The 23,342-nt window shown below is 41.1% G+C and overlaps 1 protein-coding gene across 1 annotated transcript in view; it reads left to right on the top strand.

The window, feature by feature from the left end:
• tiam2a (TIAM Rac1 associated GEF 2a) overlaps nucleotides 1-23,342 on the top strand; it is a gene marked incomplete in the record, with an annotated part of 77,067 nt that overhangs the window by 14,254 nt on the left and 39,471 nt on the right. The window contains 7 exon segments of the mRNA XM_014010661.1: nucleotides 9,157-9,231; nucleotides 10,292-11,467; nucleotides 14,719-15,160; nucleotides 15,941-16,113; nucleotides 16,419-16,643; nucleotides 19,792-19,977; nucleotides 20,270-20,413. Of these exon segments, the coding sequence (XP_013866115.1) occupies nucleotides 10,298-11,467; nucleotides 14,719-15,160; nucleotides 15,941-16,113; nucleotides 16,419-16,643; nucleotides 19,792-19,977; nucleotides 20,270-20,413 (2,340 nt within the window).

Below are 23,342 nucleotides of genomic sequence, written 5' to 3'. Positions count from 1 at the left end.
GACACAACACCCATTTGGGATAGATGGAAGAGGATGGACAAAAAGGTGAACAGATTGCGGCGGTGATRATCTTTTGAATGGTTTGAGTGGCCCAAAACATAGAAAAAGTGTTTTTATTTGCATTTTTCTTTAAAGTAAACACATAGATTAGCTTTACACCTTCTACATTCAAATCTCAATGTACTAATTTGGATTAACAAGAAATAGCTCATGTTATTTGTGTGTTTTATGTGTATTTTTTAACTAAATACTTTGTTTGAAGCCCACTAGTTGGTAATATGGTTTGGATTTTGGGGTGGAACCCTGTGTTAAACAAAAGCTTTGACCTTTCACCTCTATTCAAAGCATCCCAGCTTAAGTAAATTCCATCTGTCACACACTTCCACTCCCACCCCCCACTGCTTCCATCCAACTAATTTCAAATCCAGACCCTTGATGTCTTAAATCCATGCTCCTCTGTGAGGCACTCTACTAATTGCTGCTAATATTAAGCAATTAAGATCTATTTATTTCCCTCTGGTGGATATTTTGTTCTCAAATTGCTGCAGATTGGAGTCCCCGGTGAGCACGATAATCAATGGCATCAAAGCATAAACGGCCTGTAGCCACGAGAGTGGCTCCATCGTGCTGTTTTATAAAAGACGGGAATTATTAGCGGGCTGAGCGAAAACTCATATTTCTCYCCGCGACTCTGCCCCGACGCCCTTCCTCCTCCGCCTCATTCATCAGTCCGCAGTGCTCCCCCAGCATGAGTTTTTCATCAGAGATGGATTATCACATGTAATCTGTTTGAGATTAAATGCAACATGATACGTGTTTTGCATAAAAGGCATAATTTACTCAGAAGGTTAAGATGCCCACATCATCACATAAACTAGATGGATGTTTTACTGTAGTTAATAAAATTATATGAGGTGCTGTGCAGTCACTAAACGGTGCGTGCTTGTTTACTTTTCAGAATATTAATGAAGCTCATTTTTGTTTGATTTGGACAACAGTCAAATATATGATGGCTAAAATGATCAGTAACATCTTATTTATGAAATTGTAGAAGATCTGTGAGATTTTTTTCTGTCATTAGTGAAGCGGGTGATGAAAACCATTAAAAGATATTTAGACCACAGTATCAGAGCAGATTTCAAAGATTTATCCAGATAAAACCATGAAACACTATGTCAACACACAAGTATTCTCTGACTTTGTTCGTCTGCTATCTTGTTGGATATGCTTTATCGTTGTACAACTCCAATCCTGAAAAAGTTGGGACATGATGTAAAATGGAAATTAAAAATAGAATACGATCATTTTCAAATCTCATAACCTCCATTTATTAAAAAAAAAACCCAAAACAAAGGAGCATCGTAATCATATCAAATGTCAAAACTTAAAAGAAATAATTCTGAATTTGATGACAGCAACACGTGTCCAAAACATCGGGACGGGGGCAATAAAAATGCTGCAAGTATGAGACATTTAGCTAAGATTCAGGTTCACTGATGACAGATCAGTGAAATTTCTTTGTATAAAAGAACATTTTAAAAARGCTGAAATCAAAAGTAAAGACGGGCAAAGGTCAACAGAAGGTCTGCAAAAATAAACTTGATCTAAAATTAGTGACCCACTTTCAAAATAACGTTCCTAAATTAGGGAAGACCTTAAATGTCTCATGATCAGTTCATAATCTCATCAAAAGAAACTTAAGCATCAGAAGAACAAGGTATACCCCACCCCCAGACCACTGGCACCCCCTAGGGGAGGTGCGGCCCACAGTTTGGAAACCCCTGATCTACTAGAAATGAAAAATGTGTTTATGAGCATTGCAAATCATTGCATTWTGTTTTTATTTTTGTAATACATCTCAAAAGTTTGGTATTGTGGTTGCACTTCATTTATTACAGTTTTTCTGGCCAAGGCACCACAAATCTGACTCAYCAGTATTTTTCTTGAATTACAGCGTTATTTTCTGTGACCTTCAGCTCCTCTCTGGTTGAATTCCTGTAGAAGACAAGAATGAAAATGACTTAGAAATGTTAAGTCAGTTGCCCAGAGCTTGAATATATGGGGATTTAATTTGACTCTGGAGAATGGAGCTTATTGGAGCCCTAATTGATCATAATTAGGGGTCAGACAATTTGGCCTGATGGAATTAGACCACCTGCTCTGAATGAATATGCATCACAGCAGCTCTTCTTTCTTCTGTGTCTCACTCTTTTCATGTCTCCCGTTTGCTCCAGGCGTTGTGTTCACCATCCCTTTTTAGCTGCTTGCAACTAAAGGAGGACAAAAGCTTTTTGAGGAGATCTTAGACGGGGCCACGAGAACTATTGTGGTGATAACAATGTTGTTTAGTCCTCGTCGACGCGACTGATATTGTGTCTTTGGGCTGACTTCAATGTCAAGCAGCCGGCTGATGGAAGGCTATCCCACAGCTGCTCATTCAACGTGGCATTGAGAAGCTATTCAGGCTATGATAGTTTTTGATAAAAGAACCCATTTCGGTGCTGTAGGTAATMAGCAGTAGGTTGTAATGTTTTGTAAACTTGCAGAAGCATTTGGAGCAGCTTTTATAGCGGTCCGATCCATCTTTGCCGAGTGTTGTCCTCGCRTGGCTTTCTGAATGGGTTCAGTTTGACTGTGCAACCACAGAAATGTGAAGCATAGACAAACGGAGGCATATGTGGGCTTCAGACTGACGGCGGTCTCGAGTTAGTCTCCATCCAGCTAAAGCTTAGTCACAACACTTGAGAAACTTAAGTTCTATGGAAAGTTTGGCCTTTTTTGTTGGGTTTTTAATTGACCGAACATTTGATGCACATTTAGCCCCCTTTTTTTACCCCACCCCGCAAGAGTCCATCAGACAGATTAGGCATGTCACAGACTCTGYTTCCTCCTGTGTAATTTCCTTTTTGCCGCTGCTCTTGATCACATCTAATCACTCAGTTTTTTTTTCCCCCTTTCCCTTACTCATGCATGCACATTTACGCTCTTTCAGCCCCCACTTCTCTGTCTCCTACCTATCTGGCCTCTGTCTGGACTCAGTGTGGTATTTAGGGTCAGACAAGAACTGCAGTCATTGCGCCCTCTACGGTGCTTCCATGCAGCGCTGCAGACCTCACACGCCAGCTTGTCTCACCCAATTGCATCAAGTTATTCCAGAGGGGGGAAAAAAAAAATTAATAACCCTGCGTCCTCCTCCCAGTTAATGGAAAAACTGGATGTTGGGGGAAACGACAGCTGACTCGTGGAGCCTTCTTGCTGTGGACACCTGATGAATGAGAGCTATGAAACATCCCTGTGTCTCTTATTATTTGAGCGCGCTCTTTTGCTGAGAACTTCTCACTTTTTCCGCTCTGCTCTTTTCCTCCTGGCGCTGCGTTAACCCAGCGTCAGCCTGGGAGGATTGTAATTCGCCGCTCCTCCAAAGCCGGGGGGGTGGRAAGAGTTTCCACGTGTCCACCAGTGTGTCTGAGTCAGATGCAGTGTGTCTGTGCATGTGTTGCTTTAAGACTCAATGAGCACGGGCAGGGAGAATCCACTTTTAGATTCAGAGAACGGCAGCTACATTTCTCCTTTGCAAAGCTCTTCAAAGAGCTTTTAGATTAAAGGCCGTGTCACGGAGGTAAGGTATGTTATGTTCTGTTTTATCTTTCTATCCCTTTGTTTCTTCTCTTTACTGGATTAGTAGGAAGTCAGTGGAGAAGGTTGTTTTCTATTGTCTTGTTGCACACGTGGGGGTTCCTCTGTGTGTTTATATGAGATGTAATAAGTTCCTAATTAAATCTAGTAGATAGTTTAAGTCTTCAGTGTGTAGCCTTGCAAATGAAGTGACCTTTCAGTTTTTAAATTTCATCTTTTCTGCTGATATCCTTCAAGGTTTTCAGCCCGTTTTTGCCTGACTCAATGAAGAAGAACTGAGTTTGACAAACTAAAGTTGCTAGATATCTGCGTAGTTTGGGAGTGGGTTTCTTTTATTCGAAAGTGTTTTGAAACGTTTTCATTTTCGTGGCATCCCTCCGGAGTGGCGATGGTATACGTGTATAAATCTTCCTGAGAGCTGCTGTGTCATTTTTCTGGTCTGAAGCCAGGTGCGGAGCTTCAAAATGTATAATGAGAAAATCCCTAAAACACTTAACAAGCACTTTGATGGATGTTTGGTGGCTTTGGCTGGATCCACCACATGGTAATATGAGCTCTCAGTGAGTGATTCATAGATTTCTACTCATAAGCAAACTACTGTGGGATACTTTGAATCTCATCCATATGACATAATTGCAGCAGGAGACTGGCTGCTTTTTGGCTTCAGTAACATCATTTCTGCTCCTGTTGTTTTTCTTTTGTTTGCCAAACGAACTTGTTTAGCACAACTTGGATTCAAAGGATGCAAGAGTAAGAAGCTGTTTCTTTAAGAACTCTGTTGTTGCAGCACCAGTGGAAAGTGATAAGGGTCTCGTGGGGTTTGATTTGACAGGAGGAAGGCAACTCGATTCAGTTCAACAACAAATGACCTCATAGCGTTTGGTTTTCAGCATTGAGGCATGGGACTCTGTTGGTTTTTTGACAAGGTGATTTGGGACCATTTATTATTTGTATGTCTCATTTCTGATTTATTTTATAACCCAATGCAACTTGTAAGCATTGTTAAACAATGTGATAATTCAGGTTTGAACATGTAACATCTTACCTTTTTGTGGCTCTTTGAACAGCCTCAGTAGTTTTTGTTCTGACTGGATTGATGAACTAATGGCTTGTTTGAGTGGGGCAGTGATCAAAGAGGATTTCAGCTGTCCTAAAACAATCACAGTCTCAAAAATGTTGTGGTGGTTTATGCAAAAGTTTATTTTATAAACCTTTACGTTTCTGTCAGTTTTACATTACACAGTTATTRRCATAGAATTCTGTGGTTATTTACAAGCACAAACAAGCTATCGGCGAGTGCAGCCTTGGGCACTTCCTGTTGGAATATTATATTTCTGCTGAGGGTTGACCAGTATGAGTTTTTCTGTTTCTGATGCCAATCATTAGGAATCAGGGCAGCACCTATTGTCAGTGTACAGCACAGAGTATTTGTTTTGGTTTAGTTAGGGTTTGGCRTAATTATATCGTGGCAGCACAATGGCTCAGTGGTTAGCACTGATGCTTCACAGCAAGAAGGTCCTGAGTTCGATCCCCGGTTCAGACATAGGGTCTTTCTGTGCAGAGTTTGCATGTTCTCCTCATGCTTGCATGGGTTTTCTCCGAGTACTCCGGTTTCCCCCACCCACAAAAACATGCACAGTAGGTTGCCTTCAGGCCTCCCTTGAAGAAGAGATCTGCGATCTCAATGGGACTTGCCTGGTTAAATAACGGTAAATAAATAAAATAAGAAATGAATCATCAGAAAAACATTGATTATTTTTTGGCACTTGATGATTAATACGATTAATGCCACCAGGTAGATTGAGTGGGGATTTCTCCAGTCAATCCGCTTCAAATATGAACATTTAAAAAAGTTCTGTAATTTATTTATCTATAAACACAATTTAAAATTAGATGTATAGCCTGAAGTCTGTAATTTTGACACTATTTAAAAATATTTTTATGAAGAGCAAATCTTTCCCACTAAATTGCTCATGTGACTAGGACATAAGGGTGTCCAGGGACTCCAGGGGATTAATCGACAAATTAATTATCGACTAAATACCACAATTAATCGTGATTATGTTTTTTGCCAGTATTGCCCAACCCTAGTTTTAGTTTAGTATTTGGCTAATGGGTATTTTTCATTTAACCAAGCAACTCCAACTCTAACAACACCTGCCCAMTTTRAATAAACATCTATTTAACAACTCTTAAAATAAGTTTTGAACATTTTGATTGGGCTTTAACAAATCCCATCACTACAATCTACAACAAGTAAGATATTTACTGTTCATGATCTTTCCCCAGAATCCCACTTGAAAAGATCAGAATCATCCTTTCAAAAGGTTGCTTACTTTCTCAAAATAAATAAATAAATAAACAAAYATTGAAAAGTCAAGCAGAGATTTCTGTATAGCTCTGGGTCGGAGTCATTAAAAAAAAAAAGCACTGAAAGCATCGAAATAAAATCATGAAGGTTTTTTTTCTCTATAGAATTTTTTTTTCACGCTGTCGGCTCGGTTAGTTTCCACTTCTGTGTTCATCGAGTTCAGATTAAAAACATGAAGGTCACACTGTTTCACGCTCAGGTTGTTTTGTGAAATAGTTTCCTCTTCAACAAACACACGGTGGTCGTCACGAATGGAAACGACACATCCTTAACACTTTGTGCGCCTTCTGTGTTTATGCCACGCCGAGGTGTGCCCCCCCCCCCCCCCCATCTGCGCCGGGATCCCAGTCCAGAGACAAGAGCGAGACTAAACATGGATTTCATGTAGGAGTCACCCGGGGGCAGAGAGAGAAGAATGCCAGGTCRTGGGGTGTTCCGAGCAGCACCGGGGTGGCAGTGGTCCCTTGGCCTTGGAGCAGATGGCCTATAGGAAGCCTTTTTGACAAGAACAGAGGCCTGACGGGACAGAGGGAGGGAGAGTTCAAGATTTGGCACAGTAGTTTGCTACTAAAARGAAGACTTGTCTTGTTCTCTTTCTCCAAAAAAAAAAAATCTGCACAATACGCCGGTTCAGATTGCAGCAGAAGGCAGATGTGTGCATCTTGGGGTTTGTGTGTTGGCACGCCTTTGAGYCTTTTTATACTCTGCAGTGCTTAGCCCGAATAAACTTTGCAAGAAAAGCATCAGTAGTGGTGTTAAAAGAAAGCAGTCACTGTGACAAGCTCGACAAGCGGCTTTATCTTGACACTTGGTGTCGTCGACAGCTGCTTTCTCAGTCTTCATTCATGAAAAAGAATTGTAAAGTATTTTTCATTCACGTAGAGGCGTTTTGACCCAATTTGCCCTAACTTATTTGCCTCTGGTTGTGAAAATCTCTTCTTCTGCCTCACTTGATGTATTGCAAAGTGGTTGTGTTAACTGGGAAGAGAAATTGAGTAAGAAAATMTTCCATGTTTGCTTTAGGGTTAAAAAAAGGATATCAGATGATTTAAAGTTGAGGTTAGACCACTCAGTTCGATCACTATGTAACCATAATACTTGCGTTTTGTCTATGATTCGATGGCTCCATGACTTCAAAACAACCATCATGGCAAAGATTAAAATTATCTKGGTGTTCTTGCCGGAGAGCTGCTTTAATACATGGGTTCAGAATTATAGGTTGCCTCACTGCTGGTGTGAAGTTTAACAAATGACGAATGAAGCTCCTGTTGAGTAAATCTCTTCATCAGTCCAGAGTGATGCTTTAGGTTTATCACCAGACCTGTAGGTCTACAGATGAGTTTCCACTAGAGAATAATTTCCTTGCGGTTTCTATAATACTGTCTTCTATTTTCCAACTAGTTCTTTGTCTTGTTGTTAAACCTCAACAACCCTCGAAGATAAAATAAAAAACAAGAACTCTTAAAGGAATGTATTTTGTCTACCACTGTTCATGTCATCTTCAAACTAAGATGTTCTGCTGAGAAATGACGGCTGTTTAAAACTAACATTGTGCTTGATCTCCTACAGTATCTCAACATGTGTTAGCACTTGGAGTACGTGTTGAGCATGACTGTTGGCTTCAACCACTTAACTGTGGCAGCCATCTTTAATTTGATCACAATATAAATGTTTAAAATCAGTTGATATTGATATTTGATTCCCCCCCCCCCACCTTTTTTCTACCTATTTGAAATAAAGAACAGGAGAAAAAAAAGGCTAATAATACGGCCAAACTAGTGACATGACCTATCTATCCTCTTTTATCCACAATTTCCTCTCGAGTTGTTGCACTCATTTTCTCTTTTCACCCTAGTTTACCAGAGTGGGAGAGTTAGTTGACACCACAAACCTTGCTTAGCTGGCCTGTAAGAGGTCAAGTGGCTAAAGCAAGGGTGTCAAACTCATTTTCACCGAGGGCCCTGTGAGCGTCATGGTGGCTCTAAAAGGGCTAGTTGTAATTAACTTTTSACGGTTCGTCTTTTAACTTCAACTGAAMMGAAAACATCACATTCCTCRTCACATTGCTACACTTAGCACTGCTAACAAACATTAACTGAGCTCTACGTGRTATTTCATACATAGAAACAGCATCTTCTCAGTTCAGTTATATATATAAATTGTCCTCAGATAGTGACCACGTGTCTATCAAATTATATATTATAATATTATTGTCAAAACTAGTTGATATACCTTTTCCAGAATTTTATTTTGCTAACAATCATCCCTTTTTGATAGACAGTAGTCCATTTACTCTTAATCTCACCTCACACTCTGAGTTTATCCAAACAGACACAGTTAAACTTTCTGTAAAGCTGCAGATCATCTAATCCAGAAGGTCAGGACTGTTGGCTGTGGGATATTTACACTGTAACCTTACACACGCTGTACGTACGCTGCCCAGCTTAGCGGAGTTAGCGCTGCTGGGCAGCACTCTCTTGAGTTTGAACAGCATGTGTGCAGGTAGATTACGTTACACACAAGATACCGCAAGATCCTCGGTGGGTCTGCAAATATCACTCCGTCCTCCTTGACCTGGATCGCAGCCTCAGACAAATTTGGCAGTGATGAGTGGAAGAGAGGGACGGGGAAAAAACCCCAGAATGAGTGAGAATTCCAAGGTTTAAAAATAAACAGACGGTTAAACTTTAGACTGCTTTGAAAAACTTTCTCCAACCTGATGAACGATGACGTTATTTAATGTGGGGAGGTGGAAAAATGCAACATTGGTTTGGAAAGCCATGTGTTGGATTTTGAGGAGGAGGAGTGATTTTTTTTATGTTGGTCGTGCTGTACACGGTGCYACTACTCTACTGTACTGCCTCGACAGTTCAGGGTTTAGACAAGGTGGCTTCCCCGTTAAAAAATAAAAAACTTTAAACCTTTGACTAAATCTTTATGTGTTGTTTTCCCAGGTAATTGTGTAACCTCTGTGTTTAATTGTTGCTCYAATTTGTTAATCTGACACAAACACCTTGTGCCAAAACACTGTTCTTGGCAACAAGCTGGAGATTAAGTCTGCTCTTAAAGTTATTGAACAAGGAATCATTACACAAAGTAAATTACAGTAGAGTTTGAAAAGACTTAAGTCAACTTTCTTTTTGTTTCAGGTGAGTTAGACGACWGAGGAATGACATTTTATTTTAAAAATGAGGCATCTGGACTGAATCGAGGCATTTGAAAAGGTAAGCCTAACAGCTGTTCTCTTCATAAACAGATAATTAGTAACATAAAGTCTTCTTTTTGTTTTCATCATGGAAAAAGTTTGATTAACTTGGGTTTGAAAAGTATTTTTTTTATTTCTAACCTGCTTGTGAGCTAATTTAAAGGCTTAGTGTTGACCTGTACCTGTTATATAATCCCATCACAAAGCCCAACAGAAACAGACTGTCTATTTCCAGCAGCGGCATTCTGCTGCAGTTCATGTTGTACGCTCTAGAGATGAAATGTGTATCTGGTCACGGCTCTTCGTCTTCAATGTAAACGTGTTTTTGGACAGGTTGAAAGAGAATTTTCACCTTCCTGAGCATTGCTGTACTTAACAACCATGACAGTCTAAAGCCTGTGTGTTCCACTCAAGTTCCTTTTTTTAGACTGCTTGGAAAGATGATGTGGTAGAATGATTAAAAGGTAGACCTTATCTATTAATAACTAGGTCTTATAGAATTATGTAATCTCTTTGAAAGATATTTGGAAAGTATTCAACAAGTAGGTTTTTCACTTTGGGAACAGTTGCTGCAGATTTAACAATAATCTACAGGTGCATCTTTATTATATGGTATGATGTGTTTTTTATTTATTTTGGAATAATAAACACATTTTCTCTCGTATAAGAAGCCGTTGCATAAGATGTCATAAGCTGTAAAAATCAGAGCCTATTCTAAATTAGATCTTGAGTGTGCCAGGTCTTTGTTGGATTTTGTCCCTGGTTTTAAATATATTAAATTCAGCTACTGCCCATTTGCTTTAGATATAATTTTAGTCCAGACAGTTCTTTTATCTTTCTCATTTTTAGGCATAATGTGCTGTTATGGTCAGGTGCATGGACTGGACTAAAAATGAGAGAAAGTGGAAAATAAAGTTATTAATCAACACCACTTTAAAAGGTTTTAAAAGACAAAGTATAAAGAAAGGCTTATGCACAGTTCTGTATATTACACTGCCCTTTTTGATTCCCACAAGTTTCCCAAACATTTGGCGCAGGCAATGTTTCTGATTATGTTTACTTTTCTTCTGTTTTTCCAGTCCAAGATGGGGAACTCAGAGAGCCAGTACAGCATYGACGGTTCGAAAGGCACAAGCTTCATTTTGTCAAAGAAACAGAAGCCATATTCTCTGCAGCTCCGCTCAACCAAAGATGACGTTCTGTCACCACATATGTGGTGGAAAAACGCCTCCCACGGCTCAGGGTACAAGACTAGATGTGTTAGCCATGGCTGTTTGTCACCTCCTAAAAGCCAACAGTCCTACTCTGCCCAATGCTGCGACTATGTTTCCAAGGGAGCAAAGGGCAGCAGGAGTGAGCATCGGTGGCATCAGTCCTCTGGATGTGGGCTACGAAGGCGGTACATATCAGATGACTATGAAGAGAATCCATATGGGACTGAGCTCAGTGGGCATGCTCTGAATGGACACAGTGACAAACACGAGGCATTAGAAGAACAGAGCAGTCCAAGGGTGGTCATCAAGAAGGATGGTACTCTCAGGGTGGAGTTCACCAACTCTTCAGGCAACTCGCTCCTCCTGGGGGAGGCTTCTGGCCCTGTTCAGCTCCTTAAGTTTTCCCCAAATCTGGAGTCCAATTCCACTCCCAGCCTGTCTGGTTCCAATGGCATCAGGCAGGATGTCCACCACGGTGGTCCAGTACCAGCTTCTACCTCTTCCACAGCTAGAACCAGTAAAGGAAGCTCACTGAGCTCTGAAAGCTCCTGGTATGACTCTCCTTGGGGTCCCAGTACAGAACTCTGTGAGCAGGACCAACCTTGCTCTGCTAGCAGGACCTTAGTAAACTCCCCCATCCACCAGCTTGACTCATTTACAGAACATCCCACCTCTGCATTCATGAATGATCTTTACAGGGACTCTTCGATGGCTGCTACTTTCCCCGCAGCCAAGGACTTGTCTGCCCAGTTACAGCTGCCTCCGTCGGGGCGGAGAACACATCGAGCCTCAGTTGCCTCTGCTCTGGACGTTCCTTTGGAGGAGGAGTGCCTAGAATCCCACCAGTACTCATCGTATACCCTGCCTTGTCGCAGGCCCAAAGCACACACYATCAGTGAAGACATGAACCAAGAACAGGCAGGGCACCGGGAGAAGACGGGGCATGAACTCGTCTTCCAAAAGAAGCACTCCATTAAAAACCGCATGAGACGCTTCAGTGACTGGACGGGCAGCCTCACTCGCAAGAAGAAGTCATCTCAGGTGAGTTTGGACAACATGGATTTGCTCACATTTGTAGAAAAATAGGCCTAATAGGTACATGTTGTTTCAGTTATTTAGTTCTCTCCTTAGCAGGGTTTTAGGTAGGATTTTGGAGGAGGGGGGTTGACATTATAAGCCAAAATGCAAAAATGACTCAGCCTGCAACTGAAAATATGGATGGAGGACCTCAGCTTAGCCTGGTAGCCTTTGTGCTAGCACCAACGCTATTGCCTTATATGTATTAGCTCGGCACTAGCGCGACAAACTAACAAGCTAAACTGAGGTCCTCCATCCATATTTTCAGTTGCAGGCTGAGTCATTTTTGTGTTCCCCTCTCTGTCATGTGGATGGAGGACCACAGTGACAAGAGGAGAATGTGTAGCGCTGAGCTAATACGTATATATGGTGATAGCGTCGGAGTTAATGCTAAAGCTAACAGGCTAAGCTGAGGTTCTTCTTCCATGAAGCAGCTCTGTTGTCCTCCATCCATATTTTCAGTTACAGGCTGAGTCATTTCTACCTTCTCCTCTCTGTCAACGCTCTCTGGTTTCATTTAAAAGAGTCGATCATCAGATATTGTCCAAGATTAACCTTCAGGGTGGATATAGCTCGCTAGCAGCCTCGCAGCAAGGACCTATCCATGTCATCATTTACCCAGAATGCTTTGCGTGTAAATAAAATGGCTCCGTCCATGTAATATATTTTTAAATTTTTAGTTTAAAAATTATAAAAACTAAACAGCCTACAGTATTTTTACAGTCTTTATTTTACAGTAAAATAAATGTTTATCAAATAAAGTCTAACTAATCATGGATCCCTTTAAGACCTGCAGTGTAAACACAGCTTTAGTGTTGAATTTTCTCTCCTTTTTGCATGTTAGTTGCATGTTGGTGGTTTTTTAAGGTGTGTTAACATTGTTAACTTGATTGTTTACAGCGGGTTTTGAATATTTTGATCAAGCTGACATAAGAGAGAAGTAGGGATGGGCAATATTGGCAAAAAAATTAATCACGGTTAATTAGGGTATTTAGCCGATAACGATTAATTTGATGATTAATCCCCTGGAGTCCCTGGACACCCTTATGTCCTGGTCACATGACCAATTTAGTGGGAAAGATTTGCTCTTCAAAAAAAATCTTTTCCAAATTCTGTCAAAATTACAGACTTCAGGCTATACATCAAATTTTAAATTGTGTTGATAGATAAATAAATTTCATAACTTTCTTTTTAATGTTCGTCATATTTGAAGCGTAGAGGAGCACAGAGTGGACTCTGCCTGGTGGCATTAATCATATTAATCATCAAGTTCACAAAAAATATTGGTTGCTTTTCTGACGATTAATTGCACACGATATGATTACCCTATAATAAATGTTGTAGTATCATTTTCCCCAGGAGAAAAATCCTGCTTGAACTGCACAGGCATGGGTCAGAAGAGAGATTACCGTTAATGACAACCCTCCTGCATACAGCTCATAATTGTTTGAAAGAGACTTGTGATTTTTATTTCTGCAGTTTCTACGATTTTCCTGGGCATATTTCGACAGAAAGCATTTGTATGAACTCAACTTGAACCCATGTCCCTTTTTTGTTCTTGAGGCTTGTAAGCATTTGTTTCTGCATTTAATTCTTTTAGCCTTGCCTTGTAGAACGTTTGGGAACGATCTTAGGGTTTTTGCCCAGAGAAAAGCTGTAAGCCTTTGGGAGGCACTGCAGAGTGAAACTAAATCCAAACTGAAGATTGAACCCAACCTCTCCTCTAATGTTAATGAAGGAATTTTGGCTGTGCGCAGATTTTCTGGGTTCCTCTCACGTTCCTCAGAGAGTAAATCTTCAAATGGGGATTTTGCGCTCAGTCGGTTGGATGTTGCAGCAAAACAACTGAAAGAATAGAACAATTACAGTATTCAGAAGGCATTTTCTTCTGTGCAGGTTTAGGAATTTGTGAGCTGCTTGAGCTTTGTGCTCAAACAACAGATAATCCTAAAGAAAATGCGCAACATACTTTGCGCTGGCACAGATTTCCACCTCTGCAGCAACAAACACGCCTGCCAGTCAGGCATTTGTTTATTCTCCTAAATATCCAACTGGCCATTTGTTGGTGCTTAACTGGTTTTTGTGGTGCATGCTAGAACCTGTCTGCAGAAATCCTGAAGAAAAACAAAAGGATAAGGCTTATTCATTATTACTGACGGGGTTAAATGCTTAGCATTATTCAGTGTGGGAAAAATCTCACAAGGCAAAAAAAAATTAGCCTATATACGTGTCATTTATGTATTGTCACAGTGCCTCTTTTCAGCAGATCTTCTAAAACCAGAAGCACCTCCTGCAACTGGTTTTGTTTGACCTGAACCTGTGGATTGAAAAGGTCAGGCTGTGACCCTGATACCAAAGACCAAGAACCGCRTTATAATAAAAAACAGGAGCAGGTAGAGAGGAAAAGCAGTAAATCTGGGATGTGCCATATTATTGGAAACTATGGAGATCCTGGGAAATACCCATCATGAAAACAGTGCTTATTCATACAGATGTTCCTATAAATGTAGTTTTTCATGGTAGCAGATGGACATCCTGGCGTATAAAAGAAAATACTATGTGTGTTTGACATGAGCTGTGCACTGTTTAGTTACAGTGTGTTAAAAAAATAAAATTCCCTTTTTTAAAATATGAAAAACGATGCAGTAAAAATCAACCTAAAACAGATCAAGACGTAAATCTGAGTGTGACTTGAAACAGACTTCTTATACTGACAGCACAAACCGAGCGTCTGCTTGTTGAGAGTGCTTCGCTCTGCTGCCGGGGGGGTGGGGAGGATCGATGATGCAATCTAGTCAAGTGTAGGTAGGCTGTGATTAAGGATGAAAGGGTGCAATTCCATCAAGTGTTCACTTGCAGAATCAGGAAGCTACGTCGAGACGTCAAATRTCGTGAAATCGTCTGAGCCTGGAGGGTTCCAGCCAAGCAGGTGCCCTCGCTGGAGTTTTGTCCCACTTTCTCAGCTTCCTGAAATATTCAGTGACTCTGAAGTAGGTTTGAGTTCACTCGGTTTTCAAGTTTTTCAGCACCTCTGCGCTAATTGAAATAAATATATTTAAATTCTCTCCCGTTGTATTCTCACAGGAGTCTGTAGAAGTGGGAGAGAAATAGGATGTGATGTAAAAGACGTTTAATGACATCTCCATTTTAGGCTTGTTATAGTTGTCATAATAATCTGATCACTTCCTATGTCCTCACTTCCTCCACCTCTTCAGGAGACCAGGCACAAGGACCTGAGCGACGCCTTCGACAGCGGAGTCGATGGCCTGACTACAGAGACCAGCTCCCCCTCTCAGGTCTCCAGCGTCCTCTGGTTCCCTCGAGCCTCCAGGGCTCAGTCTTCGGGAGCCATTCACCAAACGACCAGCGATGCTCTTCGCCAGAACATCTACGAAAACTTCATGAGAGAGCTGGAGACGGGAGCCGGGCAAGGAGGAGATCGAAGAGACCCGTCCACGGGCACGGAGGAGGACTGGAGCAGCAGCGAGTCGGCCGAGGGCTCCCTGGAGCAGCTGGAGATTTTGTTCGAGAAGGAGCAGGGGGTGGTGAGACGGGCCGGCTGGCTCTCCTTCAAACCTCTCGTCACCCTGCACAAGGACAGGAAGCTGGAACTGGTGACCCGTCGCAAGTGGAAGCACTACTGGGTGACTCTGAAAGGTAAACTGTAAATTTCAACCAGATTGATCYGGTCTCGTGACTTTCCAGACCATAAATTTGTCTTCGTCTCCAGGGTTACTATAGTTAACTAGAACTAACCAAATAACAAAAACTGAAATTGAAAAAAAAAACAACATTTTAATAAACTAAAATAAATAAAAACTGTAATAAAAAAGAAAAAAATGATAGCTAACTGAAATTATAGGTAGAATATCCTTAGTTTTAGTGTTTGTCAATTTATTTTGAGCCATGTGGATATTTTATTTTGTGCTCACACAAGATGGCTAACTGACTTACTTGACACGCTAGCTTCTCTCAGTAGCTCCCATGAAAAACAAGCAACAGGTAGCAGTGAGTCGGAGACAACTATATTGTCATCGTCCTAAAATAACCGCCCAAGTCCTTAGTCGGCTAAATTGAGTTACGCAATTATTTTAGGAAGGTGTCCCTATAATGGACTGCTTTAACTAGTGATCAAATAACTGTTGGTTAGTTAACTCCCAGGAACATCACAAGCTGGAGGATGAATTGGCAAATATGTTTAATAAAACTATTAAATTAACTAATACTAGAACTAATAAAAACTAAAAAATAAATAAAACTAAGCATTAAAAATGCAATAATAACTAATAAAAACTAGCTAATCCACGCTAAAAACTAATTAAAACTAACTGAATAAAAGAAAAGTCACAATGAAATAAAACTAAACTATAATGAAAAATCCAAAACTATTATAACCTTGTATCATTCCTACGTCTTCGTGTGTCTCCATCTTTTCAGGATGTACGTTGCTGTTCTATGAAACATACGGGAAAGCCTTTGCAGAGCAGGACCTGTCGCCCCGCTACGCCCTTTTGGCCGAGGACAGCATTGTCCAGGCTGTTCCCGAACACCCGAAGAGGGAAAATGTCTTTTGCCTGAGCAACTCGTATGGAGACGTGTATCTGTTCCAGGTAGGGCTCAGCTCAATGTGTGTTTTAATCATTGCTGCAGTACTGTGTTACACTATAGAAGTGAAAAGGAAAACCAATTAACCAGTGTGGTGAGTTCTAACAGTTAAATGACTGTGTTTTCATATGTACCTTTTTTATTCAGGCAATCTTTCATTGAACAACATTCTAGCTTGCACCAATGATCTTTTAGTAATATAACCATGTAACCAGTTTGAAATCTTTGTCGAGCTTCTGATTATTTTTTTAATTAATGGAATATTGGTCTCAACACTTCATCAAATGGTCATTTTTCTTCGCTCTTTAAGGCCAGCAACCAGACAGATCTGGAAAACTGGGTGACAGCCATCCACTCTGCGAGCGCCTCGCTGCTCGCCAAGCGCCAGGGGAAGGAGGACACTGTGCGTCTGCTGCGGGGCCAAGTGCGCGCCCTGCTCCAGAAGATCGACATGGACGGGAAGATGAAGAAGATGGCCGAGCTGCAGCTGACCGTAGTCAGCGACTCTAAAAACCGCAAGGCTATTGAGAACCAGGTGATGTTACCTGAATCGACTAAATCAGCATCACTTAAACCTTTTGATGTCACGTCTGGAAAGTGGGGTAATATTTGCTGATTTATTTTTTTACAAAACTCTTCTGCGTGCCGTTGTTCCACATCATGTGTGTAATTACCATGTCATGCGCTCCACTTAATTCTCCTGATTTGGCGACTGCGGTGACAGTTTGGTGCTTTATTTTCGTCTGTGGGTGGGTGAAGTGGCCCAAATGCATCAGTCTCCCCAAGCGCATAGCGAGGGGCCCAGGGGAGCAGCTTGTTTCTGGAGCATCAGATTGGGATTCCAGATGTGTTCTGGTAATGGGCTCGCAACATGAATTATCCTAGTCCTCCTCTTCGAAACAGCCTGGGGTTTTTTTTTTGGGGGGGGGGGATCCAAAGCAGTCAGCGGTGCACTGTAGCTGATATGCAGCAGATTACAGCGGGGCAGGGAAAAAAATTAACGAGCACTAATTCGCTTACGAGAAATTAGTGTTGGTTATGGAATGCGGGAAAATCCAGCTGCTTTTTTATACCTGCAGCTCAGGTTAGTCACATTTTTTTTCTATTTACTTCCCAAAGGAACGGCATATCGTGAGGATATTCACCGCTGATGGTGTTTAATAACCAAAAGAGCACTTAAGCTTTCACCTTAATGTGTTGCAGTTTTCGCTTAAATGTCAAGGCAACGTGAGTGGAAACACATTTTTTTTACGAGAAACCACCCAGATAAATGCAGCAATGACCAGTGGAGATGTCACCGCCTAAGTAACAGACCGACTTTGCTGACGTCTGTTTCCAATTAGCCGACATGCCACCTCAGAGAGACGCGACGGAGCTGGAGTGAATGATAGGGTCAGAAGTGGGATGGGACGGGACTCTGATAAAGGCGCCTCGAGGCTGATGAGAGATTTAAGGTTTCTGTGGGGTTGTCTAGCGCCAGCAGGGCACTACTTTGATGTCCCTGTCTACCCCCCCCCCCCCCCCATGTCTACTGAAATCAGTGCCAGTAAGACCTTGTTTGAAGTTTGCCTGCATATCACACACATGCACACGGCTTGATCAAGTTGCAGTGCAGGACTTAACGGTTTTACTGCAAGCAAGAGGCAAACGTGGAAAACAATACTTCAGCTTAAATGTTTCTGGATGTTAATAAGTTGTGAACAGAAGCTAAATGGGCTGAAACATGCGTTTTACTGCTGCTGGTTGAATGTTTCCCTGCCTGGTACGTAAAGCATAAAAACAAAATGTCATGCATGCAGCTATTTCAGGGGGGTCTGAAATGGGGACACAAAAATATGACATTAACATCAAATTCCAGATGTAAACATAAACAGTATTTTCCAAAACATTGCAAAATCTTTGTTTTGAGGTGTTTTATCAGATCTTGTTTCTTCTTCAGCATCTTTATCCGACTGAAATACAAAACAAAGTGCTTTTTTATGATGCATATTCAGATTTTTTTTAGTTTACATAATATTGATGTTTTAGGCAAACAGCAAATGTCCTTTTTATATCAGTTTTGGTGCAGATCAATCAATCAATCAATCAATCAATCAATCAATCAATCAATCAATCAATCAATCAATCAATCAATCCTTTATAACACTTTACACACCCCAAGGCAACCAAAGTGCTGCACAGCAATCTAAAAATGATGATGATGCCTTTATTGTCATTGTTTGGAGCACAATGAAATTACATTTAAGAACACCCGTTCAAGAAGACACGCATGACAAAAACATGGGGTGACAGGTGATCAGGTCATGCGGTAACCAGCAGGGGTCGCGCTACCAGAAAAACGAAATACCACACAAGGATAGATGAGGAAAAAACAAAACAAAACATCATACTATTATATACACGAAACATGACACACTGTGGTGTTTATTTAAAAAACCTCTGCAGAGCATGAGCACGTGTCCAAAGAATCTAGTCCCCCCTCCCAAATAAAAAAAAACATAGTTCAGCCATAGTTCAGAATAATGATGCTGAATTGTTCATTCTGTGCGGCCTTCAGATTGTCCTTCAGAGACCAGATTACAGAAATACAGTACAGTAGCATAAAAAATAATACCGTAGCATAAAATCATGCAAGCGATCCACACACACAAAATTAAAAAAAATTCTTTAAAAAAAGGACGATGTGCTCTCTGGCATTAAAAGCCAAACCATAAAGATATAAGTCTATTAAAGAGATTTTAATTCATTAGGGGTTCTGGCTGACCTCACAGAAAGTGTTCCAGAGTTAGGAGCTCCCACTGACGAGGCTCTATCCCCCTCAGTTACCAGTCGAGTCCTAGGAACCACCAAGAGCATCTGGTCTTCTCTCAGAGCTCTACCAGGATGATAGACGTGAATAAAACAGAGAATTTTTGCTAGGTTTAATCATAAATAACCAAATGCAACGTATTTTTAAGAAGAAAAATGGCTGATCTTATGTCTGAATCTATAATCTGTGAATGACTCACAGCCTAACTTTGCCCACCTGCTCAGTTCCATACATCGTTATTCAGAGTGTATTAGTCCCACAGTAATTTCTCTCTTAAGCCTTTGACTTGTTTGTTTAAGATGCTCATAAAATCCACCCCCCCCGCCCCACTTCACAGTTTGTTCCTAACCCTGAAGAATGCAGTCAATGTGAACAAGACCTGATGGGACAACGCTGTAGGCTCTGTTATAGTCGGTGAAGTCATAGTGCAGACGAGACCTATTAAAGTCACTTGTTATGGAGGGTTGTTTAACAGGAGTGCACTCGTTAAAACCAGTCTCCAGCTAACAAAGTAGGCCCTTTCCCATAGCCTGCATAGGGCAAGAAGGAAGAAAGAGGAGGAAATGTAGTGAYGGGTGGTCTGTTCAATGTTCTCTCAATAAAAATATGCATTTAGATTTATTGTTCATAGAAAAGCACACTCCATTGCATGATATGCAGTCATTTGTCACAATCCAACTTCCACCAWGTCTCAGTTTTACCCTCCACCACCATCTGCAAGCAATTACACTGAACAAAAGCACATTTCTGACCCAGGATCCTTTTTCGACCCCCACCCTCCCACCCAAAGTATTCCTACCTCAGACATCACCTTAAAAAATTTTAAAAACAATTTAAAAAAAAATCAAAGTAACATTTACTGTCGTCCTCACAGATTCAACAATGGGAGCAGAACCTGGAGAGGTTCAACATGGACCTGTTCAGGATGCGCTGCTACCTCGCCAGTCTTCAGGGGGGAGAGCTGCCAAACCCAAAGAGCCTGCTGGCCATCGCCAGCCGGCCCACCAAAACCACACTGGGACGCCTCGGGGTCTTCTCTGTCTCCTCCTTCCACGCACTGGTGAGGAAACCAGAAACAGACGTCACAGATGAACAACTGAAGAGCTGATTGGGGAATGAAGAATCAGAAAAGCAGCACTGTGACCCTTGTTAGCTKTGAAGTGATGCTTTCTGCATGCGACCCTTCATTTAGCGTTTTAACTGCTGTGTAACAGTAACTTAGAAAATCCTAATTGTTTGCATGTCCCRTGATGTTTTCCCTTTATTCCTTTTTAAAGAAAGAAAATAAACTACAYGTGATGGTTTGATTAGCTGGAATTTAGTGGTGATTGGCGTCTTGGTGCTGTTRTCAGATCTGCTCCAGAGACGAGGCCACAGCCAGGAGGCGCTCGTTGTCCCTGACCTGCCGACAGCGCAAGAGGGGCCTGTTTTCCTCTCTTAAAGGCCTGGACAACCTTACCAAGAGGGGGCGGGACAAGAGAGCCTCTGCATCGCAGGTACACARGTCACTCTGTCAAATCTGAGTTTCTTATTGATTAACCTCTTATTTAACACAAAAATCCCATTGAAAATACAGATTATTTATTTTTAAAGTGATTATCTTTTTATGCAGTGTGTAAATCCCAGAGCAGTGACACACTTCAGGCAGTTTTGAGTAATATTTGCTCTTTTTCTGTATTCAGCAGCAGGAAAACAAAGAAATCCACATGCAGACGTTTCTTAGCGTGTGTGCAGACAGTGTTGACATGTATCTTGTGGAGGCAAAAATCAAGATATATAGCCTCCCCCAAGTGCATTTTGTGCCTATTTGTTAATGAAACAACCTGAAACCATGCTGCCATTTTGCTTACACGCTCTTTCAGCACATTTTCCCCTGCAGGGGGGTGGAGGGGGCTTTATTAATTAAAAGCACACCCCTCCAGCTTTCCTCCACATATGACTGCAAACCTCTCATCAGCATAAACACATGGGAGCGTTCTTTACCCAGGTGCAGAAGGGGAAGTCTAAAGCCTCTCAGGTTAGTAATTAGAGTCATGCAGGACGCCTTCTGATTGGTACAGAAATCTACCACTCGACACCTTCTAGGGCCATGGAGAATACTCAGGAAGCTAAGGTTTGCTCGTGTACTTCATGAACCTCTGGTCTTAAGTCAGGAAGCGAGGAAAAGAGACTCACATCACCTCGGCCTGGCCTCTTTATTATCTCASTCTGAGCTACAAGTTAATCAWATTCTTCCTTTTGGTAGCTGTGATTCCTGCCTGCTTACAATACTGTATATTCCCCCGTCCTGGTTTCCTCCTCGTTTATCCCACCACCTGCTGTGTGATATTTATGTTTATGCATTSGCGCACGTCTGTCAGGATCTAGGTATGCAGGTTGTTATTTTATTWTWWTTTTTTCCGCGGAGCTCCAACCGGCCGGCTTAATGAGGCGCGGTTACGTTTCGTGCTGCAGAGGGCCGAGGTGGCGCTGCGGCGCGCGCATGAATAATTAAAAGCCCCGTGTGGTCGATGGCGCTCTCCCCTCTCTCCTCAGTCCCGCAGACACCAGCAGATGGCTGCTGTAAAGACGCTTAAAATTAAACTACCCCCTTTTTTTGTTTTTTTTTTACTCCTGGGTTTAAGCTCTTTTTAATGTTTGCTTGTGTTTTTTTGCTTAAGAAGACCCATAATGGCTTCAGAATGCTGCTTTTTAYGTTTTTTTGTTTTTATGAGGAGTGAAAAATCATCGCAGTGCTGAATATCTTTTGCTCTTTAAGGGAAATTTAATTCGGCTGTGACCATTTTTAAACCATATCACCAGCTTGTGGGTTGTCCACCGATGTGGACCGCAGGGTTGTCTCATGACCAGTCGTAAAGTAACTAAGTACAAATATTTTGTTACTGTACTTAAGTAGAATTTTTGGGTATCTGTACTTTACCCTAGTAATTATTTTTCAGCATACTTTTTACTTTTACTCATTACATTTTTACACAATTATCTGTACTTTCTACTCACTAAATTTTTTAAAAAGGTAAGAAGTAGAAAGTCGTTACTCCTATTTTATTCCAAGTTGTTATTACTTAAAAAATACTATCCTGATAAACTGTGTCTCCTATAGAGTGAATTTAATTGTGTTTGGATGAGAAGTATAAAAATATACCATTCTGACACACTATTAGCTTGTACACAACCCATCACAGCTGCACGCTGTTAGAAAATATATTTTTTAGAGAAGTCACCTCCCAGTAAATGTCATTTTGGAAAATCTAACGGCTCACTTTTACTCAATACTTTTACTTTTAATACTTAAGTAGATTTTGCGTCAGAAATTTACTTTTGATACTTAAGTACAAAAAATATCAGATACTTTGTCTTTTACTGAAGTAATATTTTTAGAGAAGACTTTAACTTTTATGAAAGAATTTTTATGATAAGATACTTGTACTTTTACTCAAGTATCACTTTGAGTTACTTTATACAACACTGCTCGTGACCCGCTCTCTCCATACATAAGTACAAAAAATATCAGATACTTTGTCTTTTACTCAAGTAAAATTTTTAGAGAAGACTTTAACTTTTACTAAAGAATTTTTATGATAAGATACTTGTACTTTTACTCAAGTATCACTTTGATGTACTTTATACAACACTGCTCGTGACCCGCTCTCTCCTTCATACATTTAAAGTTTTCTGCTTCTTTTTATCAAGATATCCTCTTCTTTTACCCTTCATTTTGCCCTCCATTAATCTCACTCACCCCACTTTAAGCACACTATCTTTCAGCTTTTTATTCAGCATATTTAAGATCTTGAATTTTTATCTCGTTTTTTTTCCTCCCTCATACATCACATCATCCCCCCACCCCCCTGCTTTTATACTAACTCCGGCTCTCAAACCATTTTCTCCCTCTCTTACAATTTCCATACTGACTCATCTATGTTGACTAAGCCTAAATCCCATTTGCCACTGCGCCGCCGCGCTCCACAACTTTGCCCCAAAGTCATGCTCCACCCCCCACCGTCTTTCCTCTTTCTGTTCCCTCATCAGTCTTTCGCAAAGCCACAGTACGGAGCTGGCCATCAGTCAGCTGTAGGGAATAGGCCAAGGTCTGAGGATTTGTGGGAGTGTTGGGGAGGTGGGGGAAGTGTTCTAAAATAAGACGGTTTACGTCGAAACAGCACTGTTTATAGCCAATTTATAAATGAACTTGTGCTGAGGAGGAGGACGGCCTGCAGACCAGAACTCTGCCTTCCAAATTGGATACTAGAAAGTTTGATTTTTTTTTTCTATATCATCTTGAGACGTTTTAATCTGCAGTTTACGTGCCACCTTGAGCCAATCCCGAAGCAGGAGTTTTCAGCAGTGAAGGGTAGCTGAAGAGGCAAGGAGAGGAGGAGGGGGAGAGCGCTTGTTCTCTCCTCTCATCTGCAATCGAACTGTTAC

Source organism: Austrofundulus limnaeus, unplaced genomic scaffold (genome assembly GCF_001266775.1).
Source record: "Austrofundulus limnaeus strain Quisiro unplaced genomic scaffold, Austrofundulus_limnaeus-1.0 Scaffold2, whole genome shotgun sequence".
Classification (NCBI taxonomy): Eukaryota; Metazoa; Chordata; class Actinopteri; order Cyprinodontiformes; family Rivulidae; genus Austrofundulus; species Austrofundulus limnaeus.
The sequence above is the reverse complement of the archived record's forward strand: the minus strand, read 5'-3'. Positions and strand labels throughout refer to the sequence as shown.